At 34.6% G+C, this 23,618-nt stretch overlaps 1 protein-coding gene across 1 annotated transcript in view; it reads left to right on the forward strand.

Annotated features, from left to right (window-relative positions):
* The first annotated feature begins 1,974 nt into the window (after positions 1–1,974).
* Positions 1,975–23,618, forward strand: part of LOC116175559 (protein odd-skipped-related 2-like) — a 93,052-nt gene continuing 71,408 nt past the window's right edge. The window contains exon 1 of the mRNA XM_031493732.1: positions 1,975–2,448. Within this exon, the coding sequence (XP_031349592.1) occupies positions 2,254–2,448 (195 nt within the window). The 5' untranslated portion in view covers positions 1,975–2,253. The remainder of the gene's footprint in view (positions 2,449–23,618) is intronic.

A 23,618-nucleotide genomic window follows, 5' to 3' on the forward strand; every position in this document is an offset into this window, starting at 1 on the left:
ATTTTATATAGCTAATCGCCGTTAGAAGAAAAAATAGCTCGAAAAATATAGTCTGTTTACTATTGTTAACTTCTTTAGTTGTACAGTTATGAAAATTGTGTATTTTTTCTACTGAATCCAAATGTGTAATTCAAAAAACAAAACATCGCATTTATCAGGTAATAACAAAAATGTGACATTTTTATATGGGACACCCTGTATATTATCTGGCTGCCAGTACAGCAAGAGTTTAGAGGTTTCAACTGCAAGATTTTAATTTGAAAAACCAAACTAAAGTAGCAAACACAGAAAAACAAATAACAAATAAACAACAAGTAGCAAAAGTAACAAAAAGAATTATTTTTAGAACACACAATTTCGATATACATATTTAACTTGACAACTCAGTTGATTTAAACGTTAGTTCTTTCGTGAATTTCTTAGTCTATATACTTGATATAATTGAGGTGTTTTCCAGAGAGAAATAATAAAGACGTGAAATGTGCCAAATTAATTTATTTTGCATTTGACTTCGTTTTTTAAGATTCATTCATAACCAGACAACCCAAATTTGATTTTGTGGGAATTTTTGTAAATAGAATTGCACTATATTTAAAATCCTGTGTCACTCGATGGGGGTAGGGGTTCATATTATAACTTAAAAGTGAGAGTGTCTGGAGGTGCGGAGATTAATGGAAACTAATGTAAACCTTTCATTAAACTTCCCCCTACCTGCCTAAATGGACGAGTTTATGCAATTTTTGTGTTTTTATAAAAATTAAAAATTACAATGGTGTTTCGTTTTCTACTGAAATCCCTGTATGTACTTACAATGCAAATGTGGAGTTGCGTCTTTCTAGGGGTTGTGTACATCATGAATAAAAATATTTACCTAAATACAGAGCAACATTGATGTAAAAATTTATATTTTCGTTCTCGTTCTTTACGTATAATGGTACCAGCTACCAGCCTTACTCAAGTTGGAGAATTGTGGGCTTTTGTTAGAAAATTTTAAATACTTTTGCCCCATTCAGTAAAACACAATTGTTCAAAATAGGTTGAACAGACTTTTCTAAATTACGACGCATTTAAAAGCTTGTATTTGTTGTTATAAACGACATGTAAATAAATTTCTTCTCCCTATTTCTGAGCAACAATTTTTCAATTGTTGGAGAATTGTAGACTTGAGTAGATTTCCAATAAATTAAATCACAAAAATCTTTTCCCAGATATGGTGGATTATGCTGGGGGTGTCAATATAAAGCCTATCCTAAAACAATCTGAGATTCAAAGTTCAGTGCTCATCATATGTATAACTACGGTGCACCCATAAATTATTTTTTATCGCTCATTTTAAACGTTTTGTTACCAATTATGCTCACTAATTAAAGAAAGTGTGTTCAACATTGTCTCTCATTTGTACTAGTATTTAAATAACAAGTACAAGAAGGAACCTAATGTTGCGTTCATTGGCTAAGTATCTTTAGAGAGAATGTTTCTGATTTGCTCACAAGTTTCTAAGGAACACCTACCTGCGGCGTACGTGTGTTAAGCAGGTGTATAAAGCAAGGTAGACGCACCATGACTTTTTGTTCGTTAACATTACCCATATCTCTAAAAAGTGATATTAATGAAGGACTTCAGTAACTTACACTTACGGCAATATACTGATATAATATAGATATTATCCTACTCTCTGAAAGAGAGCTTTTACGAGTGGTAACGTCCTCGCGAATTAATGTCACTCGCTTTCCGCGCTTACTCAAGGGCTGGAAGGGTTCGTCGTCTGACCTCGCGTTGGAATCTTCGCATGATACAGTATGATAATAATAATTCGCGGCGTCCAAAATTGAATGAACGCGTTTAAAGTAAATAAAGCACCTGTATGGTTGAGACTAAGAAAGGTTTACCTTAAGAACCACGTGCTGATGAGGGTGGGGACTTCTTAGCAAAGGTAAGACTCTTGAGGGTCAATGCTAGTTCAGTGCCACACCTGCAAGGCTGCGGTCACTAGATTAGCGCGAATTAGTTACAAACAAAGTCACGTGTGCGTTTACTCACGAAATTAATAACAAACCGAACTAAAACAATAAGTGTTGATTTGTTGGACTTAAAACTGCCAGTTGACACGAATTCTGGACCATTATATTTTTGTTACAGTTTTTATTGAGTTGTTAAGTTTTGGGCACTGATATTATTCGCACCCGTTATAGATTGCAATGACTCTATTTTGTTGAACTTTTGAGTGTTTATATTTGTTTGACGTTTTGAATCATGGAAACTTGCGTACTGATACCGCAAGAATTTAGCCTTTGCGTTAGAATTCCCCCTATTGCCTCCAGAAAAATGGAACCGGAGGTTTCGGTATGGACGAATAATTCCATCTCGCAAGGGGTTCTCTGCTACCCGTTTCAAGGAACAATTAGGCTGGACAAGCTGGAGGTTTATGGGCAACTTGACGATGACGATGTAAGTGTTTTTTGCCAATTATTAAATCATCCAAGCGTGAAGTGTGAGATACATGTTTTGTTGTGGAATCTTTTGAGGGTTAAACTAATTTTGCATATTGTACAATGTAGGTCAGATGCCAAAAGGAGTAAACAAAAGAATTACACTATTGGCACGCAAATTTTTAGGTTTGAATTTTTACAATTAAATACTTTTATTATTACTAATATCTGCAATTCTATTGTTGCTGTATTGGTGTGGGAACTTACTTTATTTGTTTCTAACGTAGTTTTATGTTTATTCGTATAATTATAAATTTTATTCATGTACGTATGTACCCATAACAACATATTCCAACCTTTTTATTAAAACCTTGAATTATACGAAAGAATGTGTTATAAATTATGAAAATTTTGATTAATAAGCGACTAAGTATGTGGCATTAATGTACATTAACATTTCGAAAATAGAAGTTCAACAATTTAAAAAACAAGGTAGGGCTTACTTCCGTTTTGTGGCTTATCATTTTGAGAAATATGGCTTTATATTTATTATTTTATTTAGTTATTACCGTATTTCTGTATTAAATCCATGGGGTAACATCCATATTTTCCCATAATTTTAGTGATTATAAAGAAGTACCTATTTCTAAATGTCTTGTTTTTTATCTGATTCATAGCCAAAACTGTTATTGACAGTTGGACTCTGTTGTAGGTGGATGTAATTAAATTTGCATAAGTTATCAAGATATATGTTACCTACCTTAAAGTGATTCCTAAGTACTTAAAATTTCCGGGCCCTAACGGTATTTTTGTCAACAGCATCCCACTCGAATCAGGAAATGATAACTATTAAGCTAATTTTGTTGAAACTTACAGGAAGTATATAGATTTTTGAATTAAATGTTCTCATTTACGGTATTAAACTTCCTGTCTTTAATTTTGGTTGGTGATCTAACAACTCCTGCGAAATTCAGATCTACAAATTTATTCAAAAAAAGCTCCGAATTCGATCAGCCGGATCCAATAAGAACTATATATAAACTAACATATATTAATTAGCGGTGGATTCCGAAAAAAAACTAAATCAGTAACTTACGATCACTAGGTGTGTGAACTAATTTCAGAAAAACCGACAGAAATTGTTCAACTACTATAGTGAATTCGAGTTTTTTGGGGTTTCACCTTCCCAATGCCAAAGTAGTTAATTGGGATGGTCCACCGTTTTCTCTAAACTTAATTGATACGAAAACATTTTTTTATAAATGTTTATTAAACAAGTATGAAAAGCAAATCTATGGTGTCTTCGTTCCAAGAGATTCATTTAATCCTTTCTACATACAGCTGCAGTAGAATTAATTGAAGAGGGCAAATATCAAGCTCTATTCGCCCGTCTGCCAATTCGGATATACATATAAATTTCGTACACTAGAGCCTTATACTTTCTCGTTTGTCAATACTTCATCCTATACGAAATCCGACTCAAAAGATATGAGGCACCTAGTCCACTGAACTATACGTACCTTATTGGACTGTGTATATAGCAGTATAGGTACGTAGGTATACCTAATAATACCTAAGGGGTTGAGTGATACTTTATTGAGCTAAAGTCATCATGTCATAGAAACCTACATTTAAATCACCAATTCCATTGACAAAAAATGATGGTTTTTCATCCCCCCTTCCCACTAACAAATGGAAAAGTGGAAAATTCGGACGAGCTGTATCTGTATGATACTTTGCAAAGTGAATATCTCTAGAACGATTTTTATGAAAAGTATACTTAAACAACAAGGAAAGGAAGAGTGGACAGAGAAAGTGGCTCGATTGGCCCATGTAAAAATTGTGCATTGAATTTAATTAAAGAAACTAAAATTTCAGTTGAGCACAAGATCACATAACTACTGCACACATAACTCCCAAAAACGTTGTGAACGGGAAAAGTACCTAATTTATTCTTAGAGCCCATCAACATCCATACTTGTCATTTAGCCGGCATATAAAATTCTATGCGTAGAGTGCATATTCACGTATAACTAAATGAGCACAAAAATTTTATACAACGTTATTGGCATATCGAGAGTTGTGGGGGAAATTTTTGTTTCAACTAAGCAGATTGTTATCTCGAAATTTCCACAGATTATATATAACGTATGATTGAATATAGAAAAGCAGAGTTTTTGACACAGCAGAGCCATTTTTAGTTACGAAATCATTAAAGGCAAACGCCCTCCATGTTGTAACAAAAAGTATTAATTCATATGCTATTTGATAAGTTCGTTATCTGCATCTGCACTTGATTACTATGCAAACAAATAACGGGCGATCAAAAAAATATTGACGTCGAGTCGCTTTTGGAAGTTCAATTTAAAAATGATTGTAACCAAAAATTCCAAAGGTAACTCGATACCAACTCATTTTTGATCGCTTATAGCATAATTTATGCGCATAAGACTGTCCAACAGCTAAAAGCAGCGCATTATCGCATAGGGTGAAATTACTTAGTGGGTGCAAAATCACGAAGGAGGAAAACAGTTTTTCCCGGTAATGTCTTTAATTGTGGTTCATTTTGTTGGACCTGTACAAAATGTACAAATTACTTATATGAAGAGATCTTTTTCGGGGTCCAGTTCTATAAAAAAAAGGCGAAAAATCATCAAAAGAACACCCTTTTATGCTATTTTAGTAGGGTCTAAAACACTTTTACGATTGTGAGGCAAAATTTTATTCCAACAGCGCAGTTTGTTACTAAGGTTTAAAGTGACATGTACGATTAAAAATGGCTTTGAGTACTATAGGTGAAGAAACGTGCACAATTACCTACCGGCGCATAATTTGCTCTAAATTGTCGCACGAGGAAAAGGTCTTTTTAAGGCTGGTTGCGTACACGTTTTCCAAATTTGCAACATCATTACTTCTGAAAATCTGCCAGCAAAGATCTCTGGTACAGATCCGTAAAAGTACTGGTTTTACACTATAATTTTATGGTTATTTTGTGCCTCTCGTATTTTGGGTTTTCAATTCTTCAATGTTTCTAAACGTATTTAAACTTTTCATTATGTTACTTAAGTTTCGTCTGATATTGTCCTATTTTTGCCGTTATTAATAAATATTGAACTTTTCATAACATAACTCCGAGCATAACTCCTACTTCTTTCCAAAGATTCTGTAGGAAAATTTGAAAACTCGTTTTTCTTTTGTTTTTTTCCAATAAAATTTTGCCTTTTACGTGAAATTTAATGGATACCGTTACGTTCACTTTGGACAAATGTAACAAAATCACCTTGAGATAAGTACACGGTAAGCTCAGGCAAAGTAGATATGGGTCGGGGTGAATATCGGGGTGCTTTTACACTAGCAAAAATAAGCAAAAAGGGAATGTAGTAAAAGTAAATCGGATAAGCGCCCTTCAGTCTTAAGTAAATTTCAAAAAAGAATAGCAAATGCTTACCACATGAGGAAACAAGGCAGACTAAGAGATTCGTGTTCTGGTCTTGACGAGCTAAAGGAATAAAGTCCTTGATGGGTAGCACATAAACAATAAAACAGGCTTCCGCAGATAGTAATGCAGCTATAATAGTTAACATTAAAATTGATGGGCGCGTTCAACCTAATCTGTACCAGACACAAACAAACAAACAAGAATGGTAGTGAATAGCGCGGCACATAAAGTATTGCGTACGCAATGCTGACACGGAGGCAATCGGATATTAAACCATAATTAATACTCAATAAGAATCAATAATTCGAATGACTTTACAATTTTGAACGGCCAAGGGTTATCCTTACATCTGTCTAAAAGCATAAACGTGCAGTTAAATTCAAGAAAAGTACTTTACGATGCACAAGAACTAAATTCTACTCATCTAATTAATTAGTATAACTAAAAATTGTAAATATCGGCTTCGGGTCAAGTCTCGGTAACTTACAAAATTAATTTAAAGAGCAACGGTAGCTAATATATTAAATCATACAGCTAATATGAAGGATATAATGTAATGCAACTAATAGAATTGAATTCTCGGAGTAACAAAAGTAATCGGATCTCGATATCAGTAAGGTCAAATCTTCGGCAACAACAAAGTACGTAGCATCAGATATAGCGGAGCGATTTACAAGATAATAATCCCCAAAGGGGTTTCGTTAATACTTACAGTTATAGCAACTATCTTGTAATATCCAGGTATAAACTCGAAGTCGGATGTAGGTAATGTAGAAACTCCATCTATCGCATGACGCGCGCCAATGTAAATCCCAATAATAAGATGGAGGGTCCAAATGAAAGTGCGCTGTCATTCACGTACGGCGTAGGTAGTAGGTAATATCCAAGTAGATACAACATAAAAAGTATTCCAAAAGAGAAAATTAAGAAAAATATACGACAAAAGGTTAAAGGAAGGTTAAACCCAGGGTTAAACTCCTCGTATTGTTTATATGCAAATATAAATCCGTAAAACACTTCAATGAATACACAGCCACAGCCATCAAAGAGAGAAAGAAAAACCACTCCAAAGATAATATGGTAACACCAAAACACTAATCCCTTTTCACAGGTATGACACGAAGCCAGTAAAAGTAATGGCGTATCAAAGAAAAATTTGCATGTAAGCAATGCGAAAGCAGAAACTTCACTGAATATAAAGAAATACAACTGCGCGCAATACTAAATTAAAGAAAGGGTAGAATTAAGTGCAGGAAGATACAACGTGCAAACTGTAGCAACAAGACAAAGAAGTAAGTAAAAGGAACCTGTAACACTTGAACGGACTCTAACGGCAAAACAAAGAACTATTGTAATACGAAATTTATAACATTTGGAACAAAATTTTACTACAGAAGCAACTTTAAACTAGTGGATTACAAATAAGATAACTATAGGAATATCAAATTTACATTACAGTTAAAAGAACGTAACAAAACTTGTGTAGGGAGTAGGAATTTTTTGGTATCAAGATATATTTGATGTTCGTCCTGAAAAGAAACTTCATCTCCAACGCCCATGTTTAAAAACTGGATTTTAAAATATTACTACTTTGTTGTTGAAACAAGTCTAATTTCAGATCGTACAAACCAAAATTAACATTATTATGAAAGCATACAAAAAAACTTAAGGAAAAGGTTTATTTTTTATGATTCTTTAAATTTTTCAATTATGACATTTTTCAAGGATTTCAACTGTAAATTTTAATAAATAATTAAAAAGTGAAAACCCATTTTTGTTTAAAATTCAATATAACAATTGGAAATATCAATATCATAGTAATGTAAGGCATTGGAAAGCCTCCGAATTCCCAAAACAAAGTGTTAAATGATTATAAGTGCTTTTTCCCCCTCTAGGTGTTTCGCGTCAAAGCTGCCATTCTGACGTTTAACAAGACAATTCAGCGTACATTTTTAGCATCTTGCATTTTTCAAATTGTTTATAACTTCGAAAAATTAAAACAAGAGCATCACAATAGCACACAATTGAGGTGGGAGATCACATTTCCGGTTTCACAGCATACGTGCGAATACTTGAAAACCGCGAAAGTAAAAATTTACCCCATATAGCAATAAATCTGAGGTGGGAAAAGATTTTCAATTGTACAGGGGCCATTCTAAAAAAACTCAAAAACCACGAGTGAACAAAATTTGTATGAAGAGAGAGATAGCAGAAAAACATGCACAAAATGATAAAAAATAATTCAGAAATTGGGTATGCATGGATTATTTTTCGACTTTTTTAGGACCACTCTCAAAATTATCGAACTTCGTCGGTTATTAACCAAGACTTTAAAAAGAGCAGTATTTAACTTTAAAGCACGAAAATTTTGGAGGTTATTGACACTTAATCCACACAAAACTTAAACATCGCAAAAATTTGTATATATACACACTTTTATTGCCAACGAGATTAAAATCAAAAATTGTATAGTATGCGTCATTAATGAGATAATTAATTTTTTTCAGTGCTGGCAGTACCCGTTAGCTTAATATAGCGAATTACTGCATAAAATTCAAACAGCGCTGCAGAACAAGGCTCACCTACTAATTTGGGTTACATGATGTAGAGTACGTTAAATTGATTTGTTACAGTTCAATCGTCATACATTCACTAGTACTGTAATTAATCAACTTTTTTCCATTATCGATAAATTTTCATAAATCTTTTTGCGCTCCTCGTTAGCCTATCTAAGTTTATCTGATTATTTGTAGGTCTTTTTTCGAACGATGACAGATATACAACACGGCGTAGGCAACGCAAATATAATTGCAATTGGCTGCAATTTATTGCAACTGGTAATTTGAATATATGAGCAGCTTCTTTGCCAGTTAAATGCCACAAATTTATTAACTCGTATTTTAATTTCAATTCGCATTTTATCTATTGCATGCCGTTTTTTTTCCTGCAGTACATCATGAGGAGCTTTTGCAGAGCACGAGTGAGCTTATAACATGTGCACGCGCGCGAATCTGACATTTCTTGGCCACACAGAGAACACCACCTTCCTGCGTTCTTAAATCGTTTGACTTTGGTCACGATTCAAAATTTAACTTCCTCTTCGGCCATTATATTTCCTTGTCGACTAAGTTTGATGTAAACTCGAACTCCATAAATTTTACTTGATGTCGTCAACATCAACGTTACTGTAACTAATTAATTATTCCGTAAAAGGACAATAAATTAATGTATGTAGAGACGCCCATAAGCTCGTGACGAGTACGAAGAGATAGATTGATACAACGTGTGAAACGTAATTTATCTCAGATGATGCAAATGAAAGTTGAGACGTTTTGGATTTGTAACCGCAAGAACGCAACTATATCAGTCTGGGATTTGTCTTATGCATATGCCATATTTAAGAAAAACTAAGTTTCCACCTCACTTCATTTATTGGATTTTCTTGAGGGGCAAGTCGTTAAAAAGCTTTCCGTGTTTTGATTCATCAAGGCGCGCTGAAGAATTTATGTACAGAAATAATCACAGTTTACATATTTTATTTTTGGAGCCCTATTTTTTGATATCAAAAAGTGAACACGATCGGTCCCCTTTCCAAACCTTAAGGGCGGTAGTTGTAACCAGACAAATATACATACACGCATTGTGGGAATTTATCAGATCTACCATACGCACTAACATCACCTTTTAGACAAACTCATAATTATACATAAATTATGCATAGTAATCTATTATTTTCATTTTCCGTATGAGCAGTATAAAATTACCAACCACATCCTTACTGTCTTAGGAGTGTCCCGCTTCGTTAACTTATTCATCTAATCGGTAACACCGAATAACAGAAATGGAAAAATTATTAATCCGCCAAAACAGGTAAGTTCTATACAAAAACCCACTAAAAAAGGAAATATACCGGTATCAAGGTCATAAATCAACTCAATAATACATTCCAGTTGCGAAATTAATCATTTAATTAAAACAATTAGCTTGTATTTTCCAATAGAGGAACCTAAGCTAATACGTATTATTTTAATTCGGTTAAGGCAAGGTTAAAGCATGTACATAGTTCGAAGACTGTTACTTTAAATTATATTTATTTTAATATAATAAATAATTTTCTATTTTTTAAGAAATTTGTCTACTATATTTATAGATACTCTCGTACGATTAGGCCGGCCGTTGTGCGCGGGTGCACCATCCTGTTGAAACCAACTGTTTCCAACTTTTGTTTTTTTTGTGCGCAACACATAGTTGTGTTTGTAATAAAAAATGCAACTCAATACAGTATTTACTTTTTTTACGGCTCATATAAAAAATAAAGTGGATGATTTCTCCGAAATGAAATGCTATATTGAAAATCTCGCAACGCTGTCTTGTAGAGCCTAAATGGTGGCAATGAGAAAGTATTTTATTAATTTTTTTCATCATTTTTCACCAGAAAAAAATTAAAACAAAATCGGCAATTTTCGGATTTTCTGGCATATTTTCGGAAGTAATCGGAGATTTCTGGTTTTCTTGGCAGCATGATTATTACTTCTTAATTGCGGAACTTTCCCCTAATTTGACCATCTTCGTGTCTTGTATGGTTTCCGAAATCCCTATGATAGATGAGACTGTTTAGGATGTAACATACAACTTTGTGTCTAAATGGTTTCTTACAGAATCTACACCTGCAAAAGCACATTTTTATATCCCCTAATTTTTTACGGCAGCAAACGCCGTAGAGCTTTCCCCTTATATTAAATTGCTCCCCTGCGATTTACGAAACAATTTTCTCTATTACGGAAAATATTGATTTTCCAAAATTTTTCTTTTTACAGGGTCAGAAATTCAAACTCTCGACTCCCTAGATTTAGGCTTAATTTTTCAAGCTTACACTTCAGCTTTAGGCTTTAAACTTGGGGTTTACTTCGAGCCTAAACCACACTGCATCAATTTAGACTCTTAGTTTCAAGTTTTCCGATTTTAGAAGTTCAAGTTTAAGGTGTCAAGGTTCAGACACTTTGTAGTTTAAGATAAAATCGGAAATTTTGAAACAAAGATCTAAAAAGGCTTCGAGTTTAAGATCTAAAACGTAATGTTCAATATCTTATCAAGAATTAAGCTTAAAGCTTCAAGCGTTATGAACTGTGGGTTGGGGAAGAAACCAAGGATAAAACATCTGGGAGTTGTTGGATCTGCCTGCTATGTTCAGTTACATCCTGAGAAGAGAAAAAAGATGGACAAGAAAGCAATCAAAGGATTCCTAGTCGGTTATGATGGTGATGACCGTTAGTGAATTTATATTCCAGACGACCACAAAGTCATCCCTTCCAAGGAGGTTCAATTTCAAGAAAAAAATAAAAAAAATAGGAAAGTCAGATTCAATTTCTAATAAAAAAAGACAACGAAGAAGAATATGACAGGGCTCAAGCGGATGCAGACGAAAAGGCGGAAAAAGAAGTAAGTCTTCAGAAGAATTCTGAAAGAATCTTGAGGGGTAGCTAGAGCTTGAGGAAACCCCAACATCTGGGACCGTATGCCGTGCTGGTGGAGGAGTTAGTAAATCAAGTGACTGAGGATCCTGAGAAGTTTGAAGATGCCCTAAAAATCAGTGATTCTGTCGAGTGGGAGAAAGCCATGGATCGTAAAATCGCTTCGTTGAAGGGAAACTAGACCTGGATTTTGACAGACCTTCCACATGGTGCGAAGGCGATTCAATGCAAGTTCTGACTTACAAGGGGCGGGATGGAGAAAAAAAACTCATCTAGAATTTACGTAGCTGAAACGGATTCAATAGAGCTAGAAGTTTTCATAGGAGAGTAGTAATCAGAGTTCAAATGTGTGTCGAAATATGCACGACTATTTTTTGGGAATTGAAATCCAACAAGAAGAAGGGTTTATCAAAAGTCATCAGAAACCAGTTTCAACTCCAATGTTCGAAAGTGCAGAAACTTCCACATCAAGGAAAGTTAACAAATTCCCTACAGGCAAGCAGTTGGAGCACTGATGTACCTAATGCTCGGCACAAGACCTGTTTTAGCGCACAGCGTAGGATACATCTCAAGAGCCCTCGAAAATCCAACTCAAGAGGATGTCGCGTGTCGTGTCTGAAGTCTAAAATTTTATTCCAACACAATTTGTCAAAACTCAAAAATAGACGCTTGAAATCAACAGTTGAAATCAAAAGCAGAAAGCTCAATTCGACGACCGAGCCTTCTCTTCCTAATAAATAGTGATCCGCTGCGATTTAAAAGCGCAGTTTTCTCACATTTGAAAAAGTGACGCGTCATTATTTTTCTTTTTTCGTACTTTATCTGATTTAGATTTAGATTACATGAACAACCAATATGGCATCCATAAGAAACAACATAGTAGTAGCCTATACATCTAGCGTGTTATAGAAATTCTGATAACAGATTTTCCAAAAAAAAGTGGCTGTTTAAGATAGAGAAAGTGAAAACAAAATTTAAATAATTTAATTTTTAAGGTTTTCCAAAAAATTCAAATGCGTTTTTTTAGTCACAAAAATAGGAAATCTTGTCCCCATTAAATCTACACTGTATCTCTCACCGTTACGAAGATCCCAATGGTAATCGACGCATTTTAACCACCCTGTATTCAATGCGGGCGACTATATTGAAGGACTGTAAAACTTGGTGGCATGCATCACTTTTGTATTATTAGTAAATAAATAGTTGTTTGTTGATGTCTTTCTTGGTAGATGATTAATGGAGAAGGGGCTCCTTATACATAAACATTTAAATCACCAGTAGATGTCTGTCTCGTTTAGACGATCTTTCCGGACTTTAAGAGTACCCTCTTCTGACACTCTGTTCGGTAAATATTTGCATTTGATTACCAATAGATAAGTCTCGTTCTGATGATTCATGTTGCCTTTGACAGTACGTCCTCCGACAAACAGCTTTCGAGATGTTCGCTCTTAAAGCTTTAACATCACCAATGGATATATTTCTTCTAGACCTCTCAATCGCCCTTGGTGAGTACCCTCCTCCGACAATCTGTTCTAGAGTATAATGATAAGGGGTCGAGGAGGAGGACTATGGTGATTAGAAATTAATTTCTTTCGCTGAGACCTTCAACTAGCGTACCATGAAAGATAAAATTAATGGACGATCCGAATGCACAAAACTTGAACCATCATCTAAAACTGGAAGTCTCAAAAGCATGAATTACTCACAGAGATGCAGTAAAAGTAAATAAATTTTAAATGGGGCGATGGAAATGGAAATGGAAGAATCCTAAAATCATAGTAACTATGGTGATTTAGGAGGCCACAGAGAAATTTTGGATGCAGGATTTGAAGCAATCTCGGGAGGAATTATTGAAAAATACAAAGGAAATCATCAAAGTTGCTGTCGAATAAGACAGTTGTACGCTTTTGTTAACAAACAAGTATTGCAGTACATCAAAAGGCGAAACTTATTTCCGCGTTGTTCAATCTTCCCATGGGTTCAATACGAAATTAGATTAAGAAACTTCAATTAGCAAAATGTGAAGAAGAAGCTGTCATTGGAATCTCGCATACAAATTAAATCCGGATCGTGTAACAAAATTGTATTCACGAAACAGTAACCGTTACATAAACAAAGTAGATCTAATAATAATAATGTACAGTTATGGAAATTGGAATGATCCTACCTTCAATAATGCGTCTAATATCGATCAAATGGAGTTCGGTAATTGCAATTGGATTATAATCATCTTTCAGCTTAATTGAGCGGGCGCGCGGTCGATTTTTTGCCGAAAAATATTTAAACCGGCGATAATCCGGAAGCATGCAGTTCATTAATTATACCTTTTTGGGTATCATCGAGTTCGGCTCAAAAAACTTGCGTGCAAAGGTACCAATCATTTAACCATTTGTTAACGTTTAAAAGTCGCGGTAATTGTAAACCAAAGTGCCGTAAGTTTTAAAAATAATAATAAATCTAATTAAAATAGCTACATCATCTGGAGCAAAGTGACTTTCTCCGCATAGACTCGAGTTCAATGAAAGGTGCACCTAATTGAAACGATGTAGGTACTCACGATTAATAATAGGTACCTCTTCTCAATCCTGTCAAAACAGTAAGTACCAAACAAGCGGAATCCCATTATTGTTCTAGGATACAAGCGTAAGTGAATTCCCTCTCGAAGCAATTCTTTGTCTTTGATTACGGTATATTATTATTATGCAGTCTTATTTAATAGAAATAACAAACCGCCTACTCATTATTTAATTGTATGGTAAATTATTCGGACATATTGTTCAATTTCGATCCGCTAACCCTTTTCTACGCTAAATTTTACGGATCTGTAACAGGTGAAAGCATTTTTTAATTTATCGCCGTTAAAGATGATTAGAATTTCTAATAACTAAACATGTACGAACGTGAAAGTCAATAATCAAACAGGTGCACTAATAAGTAGGCTGATATTATCTTGTTTGTTGATGTAACAATATTCATTTGAGGTCATTAATTAGAATTATTAGAGTGAGCCGTTTTACCATTCACCTTGTCTTTTTATGAACGGCAATGGTTCGTGTAGGTACCGGGATCTTACTTTCGGAAATAGGTCATAAATAAACTACTTACCTATCGTTCCACAGGACGAAGTATCGAATTTGGAGCCTCACTTTTAAAATTACATACGAATGGCTTGAAGTGCAGCAATAAGTCAAGAAATGACAAGGCAATACCGTTGTATAGGTTACTGAAACTTTAACTATTGCAAAGTCCACTGTTTTTAATATCCTAAATATCACGAAAACCGAGATTATAGTGGTAAAATTCAGTGGAACGAATATTGCAAAGCAATTTGGACTAACATTTTTGAAAGTATGACTTAAAGAGCCAATTTTATTAAATATTACGAAATTTCAAGACGGGAAGTGATTTTATTCTTGGGTGGCTATTCGAGGGCTCCTTCCTTGTACAGGGTGGTTGAAGTTCGTGCCTCACCATTGAGACCTTTGTAACGGTGAGAGATACCTACAGTGTAGGTTAAATGCGGACAAATTTTCCCATTTATGTGACTAAGAAACGCATGCGAATTTTTTTAAAATTTATTCTTTGAAATTAACTGCGAGATATCATCGAAAGTTTGAAAGTCTTGTTTCCCTAGCTGAAACGCCAATTGATTGTCACTAGAAATAGTTCACTGCCAATTTATAAAACAAACCTCTAAAAAAACACCCTTTGTCACTCTGACAAACGCTTCAAAACATGTATGATTGTAGGGTGTATTTCAAAACTTTCAACTGTATTTTTGTTACCTTTATACGTGATATATTACACCCAATGAAACATTCCAATGCAGAGGTCCACAAGATTACAAAGGATTCCTGATTCCTGATAATTGGAAGGGAGTGGGCAATAATCGCAAATCAAATGGTAATGGAGCTTTCAAATGGCTATGATACTGTCAGGGGAGATTTTAAGGGGGTGACTAACTTCATTTTGAAGCCATTGCCTTCAGTCGGTTAGTCACCCCCTCAAAATCTCCCCTGACAGTATTATAGCAATTTGATCGATTTGAGAGCGACTTTTGAACACCGCTTTCAAACATATTGGACCATAGGTTTGCTTGGAAAAATGCTTTATCCCAAATCCTTTATGGGTTTAAGTTTAAACACTTGCATTGGCTAATTTACCCCCAAAAAGCTTAAATAATTCCCGATGTTAATAGAGCAATTCTTTTTTAACGTATGTGCATGTACGTACGTGAAAACTGTACCCATAGAAGGTGAATCCACTACTAGTCCTATATACAACCAAAATTCACGTGACTGATTGCGATAATTGATAATTAATTTAGCGATTTTTTTAGTGTACCTAATGGTAACATGTGTTCAGTTGAGCGCAAACATAAAATTACGATACACCGTTATCAACTCATAAGAGAATGCCGATCAGCGACAATGCTGCTGCTAGCCATGATTTTTAACTGTAGAAAAAAAGATTAGTTCTCCTGGTATTAAATTTGCTAAGAAATTCCCCCTTCGATAAAGAATTTATTGCTTACTGTAGGCGAAAAAAAATATTAGAATCAGCTTAGAAATTATACCTTGCCCAAAAACCCAACTTATCGCATCTCTTCCCAACATTCTTACAGATTACACAACGGCGATCGCATGGGCTTCAGTGGCTTTTAAATTAGCGTATTCATCGTTCAGTTTTTGCCACTTATGCTAATTCACAATATATATTTTTCCTAATTTCGTAACATCGCAGTCAAAATTGATCGCCTAATAGATTATCACCATGCTGATCGAATACTTAATACATATGTATCAATTTTTTACATCGACGATGTTACAAATTTTCGTATTGTGCTAATAAATCCTCATATTCACGATTTTGCCCGAACTTTCATAATTATGTTTTATTAAACTTATAAAAACGAATAGCCAGTATTGGAATAACTCGATTAATATGTAAATGAACTAGAAAGTCTTAATTTTTACAACATTTTGTATCATCGGCAGTTTACCGGAATATTTATATGCGGCTAAATTTAGAAAATTTTCCTCATGAAGCATCATAAAAGAGACTTTATGTGGTCCCGGTACCTTTCAAATCGTTAAGCTTGCACACTACAAAATAGAGTGCGTATATCACTATATTGTAATTTATGGTATAACTAACCTAAATCTTATATAGTACATCTATAGCAGAAGCATCACTAATAATAATAATAGTCGAGATCGTAGAAGCCGTAAGCAAAAGTAACAGGTGTGGCAATTGGCCTAAAGCGTATAAAATCAGTACACCACTTCCTCGTGTTTACATTTAACAGTTTTGCACCATTAAAGGTACAACACGGCTAGATTATATCGTCGAACCTTTACAACTAATATAAAAACGTCATAAATTTTATAATTTACGGCGTGCTGCACCTACAACATTAAGTAGTTAATCATTAAATTTGTTATTATGTTCTTCTCCGAGGCGCGAATATATTGAGGTACATGTCGAGCAGTTTTGTCCACCGAAGAACTATACGGCGTTCTTTTTGTTCGGTAACTCGCCTCGACGTGTAGGTGTAGAATGTCTTTATAACTAACGATCTATACTATTTTGTTTCAATCATCTCCTAAGGTGAAGAACACTATGTGGAGCGTTGTTGCTAGGCGGCAGTCATAACTTTTTCTGGTTTAATGTCTTCATCTAAGCTCGTTCTTGCCAATAGCATTCATGTTAGTGTTTTATTGAAACTTACACTTTTAATGCTTTGGGTCTTAGTGCGAGTTTAAGGACACATAGACTAATCAACAAATTTAAATTTATTTGAAAAATTGTTATCAACGGTAGCAAGCCGAAGAGGAATTCCATTTCAGCAATAATAATTGTTTAATGATCATGGTGGCCCGCGCCATAGGAAAGCTCATGCGTTGCATCTTTGTCTCTGGTATGGAAATGTAGTCTCCCCAATTTGGTACACGATATTCCCCCATAACAAACAAAATTGCATTGCCTTCGAATTTCCGCCTTCGGATATTTCGCACTTGCTTTATTCGCCCAGGAAACTTCCGCAACTGATTTACTTTTGAAAGTGGAGCTTTATTTTCGTTTGTATTATTTAAATATTTAACTCTTTTTTACAATTTTTGTTGTGACTACCTACAGAACATTAATGTCAAAGGAGCCACCTCTGATCGATGGAGTGACACATCATTTTAAAGGTCATAAAATTCTCCAAAAAACCACAGAATCAACTGTGAAAGGTCAGGTTATAAATTACTTTTAAAAAACCGAGACAAATACAAAATATGTGAATTTGACACATTTCATGTTTTGATTGTTTATTTTAGATATGTTAAATTGACAAGGTAATAGGTTTGAGTGAGTCTCTCTGTAACAGTAAGAGTGTTTAAAATGCCCACAAGGGTAGATAAAGTGAAACAAATGGTTGTGCATTATCATAACATCTGTCGTTCTTATTAAAAATATGACTCGGAGTACGAAATAAAATGCAGTTCAGGACAGAAAATAGCACTGTTTCCATGGAAACGACGGAAGAACCCAAGCTTGCTATTTTTGATCTAAAACTACATGCTACATGCTCAAAAATTATTTATAGTGGCGTACGTCTACAGAACTAAGAGGGTCACTTGTTTTAACGGATAGGGCTATTTTTCGTGAGGAATTATTAAAGAATGAAACTTTTTTAATATTACAACATCAAATTAGTAAAATCATGAAATTAATTAACAAACAATTTTCCTTAATTTGATTTTTTCTCTTAAATTTCTCTTAAATTTGAATTTAAGTTTTTTACGCTGCTATATCACAAAAACGTAATCTTTAAGAATATCTAATGAAAACTAGTGGTTGCTATTTAAAAAAATATGTCCTCTTTGATCATTCAAAAGTACGGCACTGACCACAAACTTAAAATACGTAGATTGGTAGCAAACTTTTTATAATTCTGGATACCACAAAAATGTTCCTTTAAGAAGTGTTGTTTTGAGGAGATATTAAGTGTTCTAGACAAAATTTTCACCCGTGAAAAAGTCTCCAGCACTTAGATTAACATCCTTCGTGCCTTTAAAATTGAAAAAAGAATCAATAATATCATGAAAGTCCAATTTCTTTGTCAAGTCTAACTGGAGGGTCAAAACGGCGATATTTGTCAAACGTGACTTGTTAGCTGATACTGCAGAGTTTTTTAAAATTCTTTTTAGAACTGAGAAGGACTTTTCCGCCGAACAGTTTGGTGCCGATTGTAGATTTTTATTTTATAAAGTGCACAATTTCTTACATCGTTCAAGTAGGCAAGTTTCATATTAAGCTCTGCGGCTGCGTCTTTCACCTTCTGATTTCTCTGTTCCTAAAGCTCATCCCACACATGTAGTGCCCCCTCCTCCCCCCTAAATCCGCTCCTGGTAGCACGCATACTCAGTTACTAAACGTTACCACCCTAAATTGAAAATAAAGCAAAATTTACACAAATGTATAGGTTGTATGTATACAGCTATTAAGCTTGAAGCACATTGTCCGGTCGGAATCGGCCTGGATCAGATGCAAAAATTCCAATGGAATGTTCATAATGATTTTTTACGTAATTACGCGTCCGGACGGAACCGGTTTTAATCGAACGGAAACGGTCTTGAACAGCCGTCATCGGCAAAAATCCATTCCGATCCGATTCCGTCCGGATAAGTGTGCGGATAATACCCAACTTCGGGATTTTTGTCGGCTGCTCCGAGCCGATTCCACCCGGACAAATGTGCCTCAAGTTTCATGCTTGCCAGGAAAGAATGCCAGTCGCAGAACACCTGATGCCAGTCTGCAATCGTATGTTTTTCATATTAAACCATGCAATTTTAGGCCGGCCTAACCCGTTACCGGTGGTAACGCCTCACTTCAGGTTTTCTATGACCGCCATTCTTTCTTGGCGAGCATAGTATTTAATTTTGAGTGGGCAAAGAATGTTGAGAAAGAGCAAAAATGTTTGTATTAATCACGAGAAAGGGGTAAGTAATGTAGAACGGCCGTTACAAAACGAACCGGGAGTATAAAGTAACCCCATTGTGGAGGCAGTGCAGGAAAATTTTTAATATTTAGTGCAAAATTTGCCAGATTATATAAATAATGTCAACGATGTCGAAAATGACAACTTTCTGACAAATTAAGAAGCAGCGAGAGTAAGAGAAAAACGCCGAGAAAAACAAGGCCCCATCACTGAAAGGAGTATCATATAAATCCCTTCAATTTAATTCTTCAATTGTACAGGATGTTGTATAATAAAGGTCATACTCACAGGCCAGATCTATGGAACCGTTAATTGCACAGCTTGGGGAAAAAGGTAGAAATTATTTACAAGTTTCTAGGTTTACCGGTAGAGGACGAGTCATGGTTAAATAGCAAAATGATTTTTTCCTAAAATACACCCAACAAGCATGCATAAATACATACAATCCTGTATGAATTTTTCATCTTTTTGATGCAGGCATTATGACACTAGTTCATAACATGTGAGGGGTGGGGCACATCTCTTTAAGCGAGTTAAATGTAAACTCTTTGGTTTAAATAAACCGCTTTTCACATAATTGGTCGATGGAAATGTGAAAATATCAGTGAAAACTTCATTGCAAAATCTATACCTAAGCAGATACGTGGCAAGGTCGTCACAAATTTAAGCAATATGCAAACATGTAAAACTTGTTGACGAGGGAGGGGGGGGGGGACATCTCCAATACGGACTGTTGAAGAGGATGTTCATAAATGGAAAATAATAGACCCATTTTTCGAGAAAATTTTCTGAAAAATGGATTGGGGAGTACATACTTGTAAAATAAAAAATGCAAATCTATACATATGTAAAAAATGGAGGAAATGGCTCAACAAACCGACATGTCGAATGCCAGCTTGTAAAGAAGAAAAGTGTGAAAAGCGCAAGTGTCATTCGTTTTCAAAAATATCTTAAACTAAGTCACAGAATAACAAAAAAATGAGCGAATTTCGTTTTTTTCCGGTTATCTGCGACAATATTTCATTCGTATTTTTCAGTTAGATTAGACCGTAAAATATGCAGCTTTACACCTACATTTAATCGCCGTCGTATCTCTTACCGTTCCGAGGCTACCCCCTGTACTGGCGGAGACTCTTGAGCATTTAATAAAATCAATTTTACACAATCAAAACGTGAAATGTGTAAAATTCATTTATTTGTCTTAATTATTTAAAATTAATTTATAACCAGACCATCCAAGTTTGATCTTGTGGATTTTCTGTAAAGATTGTATTATGGCTTTTGAAATAATATCTCACTCGAAGGGGAGTCCATAATACAATGAGGGTATAGCCAAGGTAAACCTTCCACTAGCTCCTTCCTAGTTAATTTAAATTAACTACAATTTACAATCGGTGATTCCTTTTGGCATGAAAGCCCTGTATGTGTTTTTGTAATTTGCATTTTCTTGGAGTTTTATCGTTTCAAACCATTCCAGACAGGAACATAAATGTTCACAATTTTTTCGATCAACTTAATTCTTTCAATGAAATTGAGGGATTTTTCTCCGTCGAATATATTTGATGTGAAAATAGACATGTAACTGGTTCAATCAAACTGACAATTTCTGAAGGAAAACGTACGGATTTTGTTGCAAACAGATAAATCGAACTGTTCACAACGGAAGTTATAATTAACGGTCGCTAGTTTATTTCATTACTGACTTTACATCACTTTATTTTGTATGGTACTTATGAAGGGTATTGGTTCGGTTTTGTTCATCGACGCGTTAAAATCTAACACTTGACGGAAGAATTAACAAGATCATGACAGTATTAATATTGATAGCAATCTCAGCCTTTACCATGAAAAGTAAGGAAGACCGCTCCTTGTCTATCAACTTTGATATAATAGTACACACCTGGCATTACTTTAGACGAACAAATAAGAATAAGAAACCAGCTCGATAGTGATTTCTGTTATTGTTTGTTAAAGCTGAATCGTTGTAACGGTTATTATAATTGACACTTTGTATTTTAGAATTACCACCGAGGCCTATTTGGAAAAAAGGCCGTACAAGAAAATTACAGCGACTGATTCAGGTTCTATAATCATAATATCATCAGGATCGTAACTTAGAGCTTCTTATACTGGAGCAATATAATAAATAATTAAATGAAACATTTGAGAAATGTTTCTTGATTAAAAGCACATCAACAACACGTGCAGTTTTTCACGCCATTACTAATGCGCTTTTTAGTGAATTGCAAAAAAAAACGCCGGTTCTTTTTCCAATAGTGACCTTCTGTTTCGCTTACGCTATAATTATTAATAGCTACCGGTACTTCCACTTGATTTACATTTGGATTTATTCACTTTTGAATAAGAGCGATATTTTGCACTCATTTCCAAGATGAATCTGTTTATGCTACTTCTAAAATAATAATAAAGTAACAATTTTGAGGACAGAGCATGAAAGAATCTTTCCGTATGCTTATGCCTATGCCTATTAGGTACAGAAATGCGACCAAAATCGTAATAAACGGAAGCTGTTTAGATTCGACTAATTTGATCTATTCAATTCAAGTAGAAACCGCAACCTCCCCTTGTCTCTCAACGTACATAGTTGCAAATAACAAGCAAAACAACTTGTGTCTTCGCCTACATGAGTCATACGGCAATTAAAGTAATTTATAATGAGTTGACGTTTAGTTAATGTTTTCGATTTAGCTAATTGCAACTGTAAGTAATCATACATTGTTGCAATCTTTTTCTGTCTATAAAGTCATCAATATCCCAGTTGATACTTTCTTTTTGTGACAACCCTCACTGGAACTGGATGCAATTGAATTTCTTCATTAGCTGTATTTCATTAAGACTGTATGCGATAAAAAACGCTGGGTCGTTGTGCTACAGGAACCCATTAAAATTAGTTATAAACAATAAACCATCCATTTTTTATCTCTACTAATCCGATACTATAATTGATCAGGCCGACCACATTTTTATTTTATTTCTCGATATTAATTGCAATTTTTCGTATTTCCACGCTGTATAATAATTTAAGGTAGAATTTATTGCTCCCATTTAAACGCCAAAGTTATGTGAAAAGTATGAAATTTGTTGGAAATATTATACTTATGTGAAAATAACTAAGTTACAATCGTAGCATAAACTATCTTAGACGTGACATTACAAGTTACGAGAGTATGACGTACGATATCGTCTATAATAAACATCTTCATAAATTCGACATTCAAGAAATTCTATAAATTTTCTACAAAAAGTGGCATTTCGCATATTTTTGTAATATAAATATTGTTTTTAGGCAGGTATGTAGCAATCTGTACAAAATATAACTGTTATGAATAAAGTTTTCTTATCTCCCACGAAAACCGTTCTGCTTTAAATTTAAAACGGTACCAAGTAAACTAAAAATGAATGGCCAATATTTCACAGTAACTAAAAAAACATTCAAATATTTCCTGTTAATGTTGACCAGAACCAGTTTAAATAAGCTTAATTAGTTGTCATTCCCAAAAATAGATGGGACTAATTAAGGAGGTCCAATAAAATTATAATAATTGATTTTGGTAGCAAGTTTTATCAATGTAGTATAGGTATATTTTTCCAATAAAAACGTATATAATCAACATGTTTTTTTCATTTCCCTAATGTATACAAACGTGTTCGTCGCAGTTCTCTTGCACAATTTCACCTACTCATTTTAGATAAAAGGGCCCCAAAACAGAGAATCTATTAAATCATCAATTGTGCACGAAGAAGAAATATGGGAAAAAATAAATTACACGTTTCGTGTCCCCGATATTGAACAATTTCAATCCCGAAAGCTCACGGATCGAAATTATGAATGGGAGTGACGGTCATGTAAAACACGCTTTGAAACTAATTACAAAAATGTTACTTGCATTACAATCCCTATATAGACAATTTTATATACATGACTAACAATAATTTTTTGTAACAATCAATAAGGTTTCTCCTGTAATTCAATCAATACAAATGCCGATGCGTATACTGGACATCGCGGCATTGATCTATCTACACAACCGTGATCTTGAGCTTCTGGTATCTGGAGCACCGAGAGCATTGCCCTACCATATAGAAGAGTTTTTTCCTACAAAACTCGCACTTCTATGTATCTTCGGGGCAATGTCTTACCCAAAAAAAAATCGGTTTTATTTCAGTTTTAGACGCTAATACGTGTGCAATAGAAAAGAATGGGAATATTACAGGTGTGCTTCAGCATTCGATAGTCAATACCGATCTAGTTCAATTTTTAGACGCCCAAG

This window comes from Photinus pyralis, unplaced genomic scaffold (genome assembly GCF_008802855.1).
Source record: "Photinus pyralis isolate 1611_PpyrPB1 unplaced genomic scaffold, Ppyr1.3 Ppyr1.4_LG7, whole genome shotgun sequence".
Taxonomy (NCBI): domain Eukaryota; kingdom Metazoa; phylum Arthropoda; class Insecta; order Coleoptera; family Lampyridae; genus Photinus; species Photinus pyralis.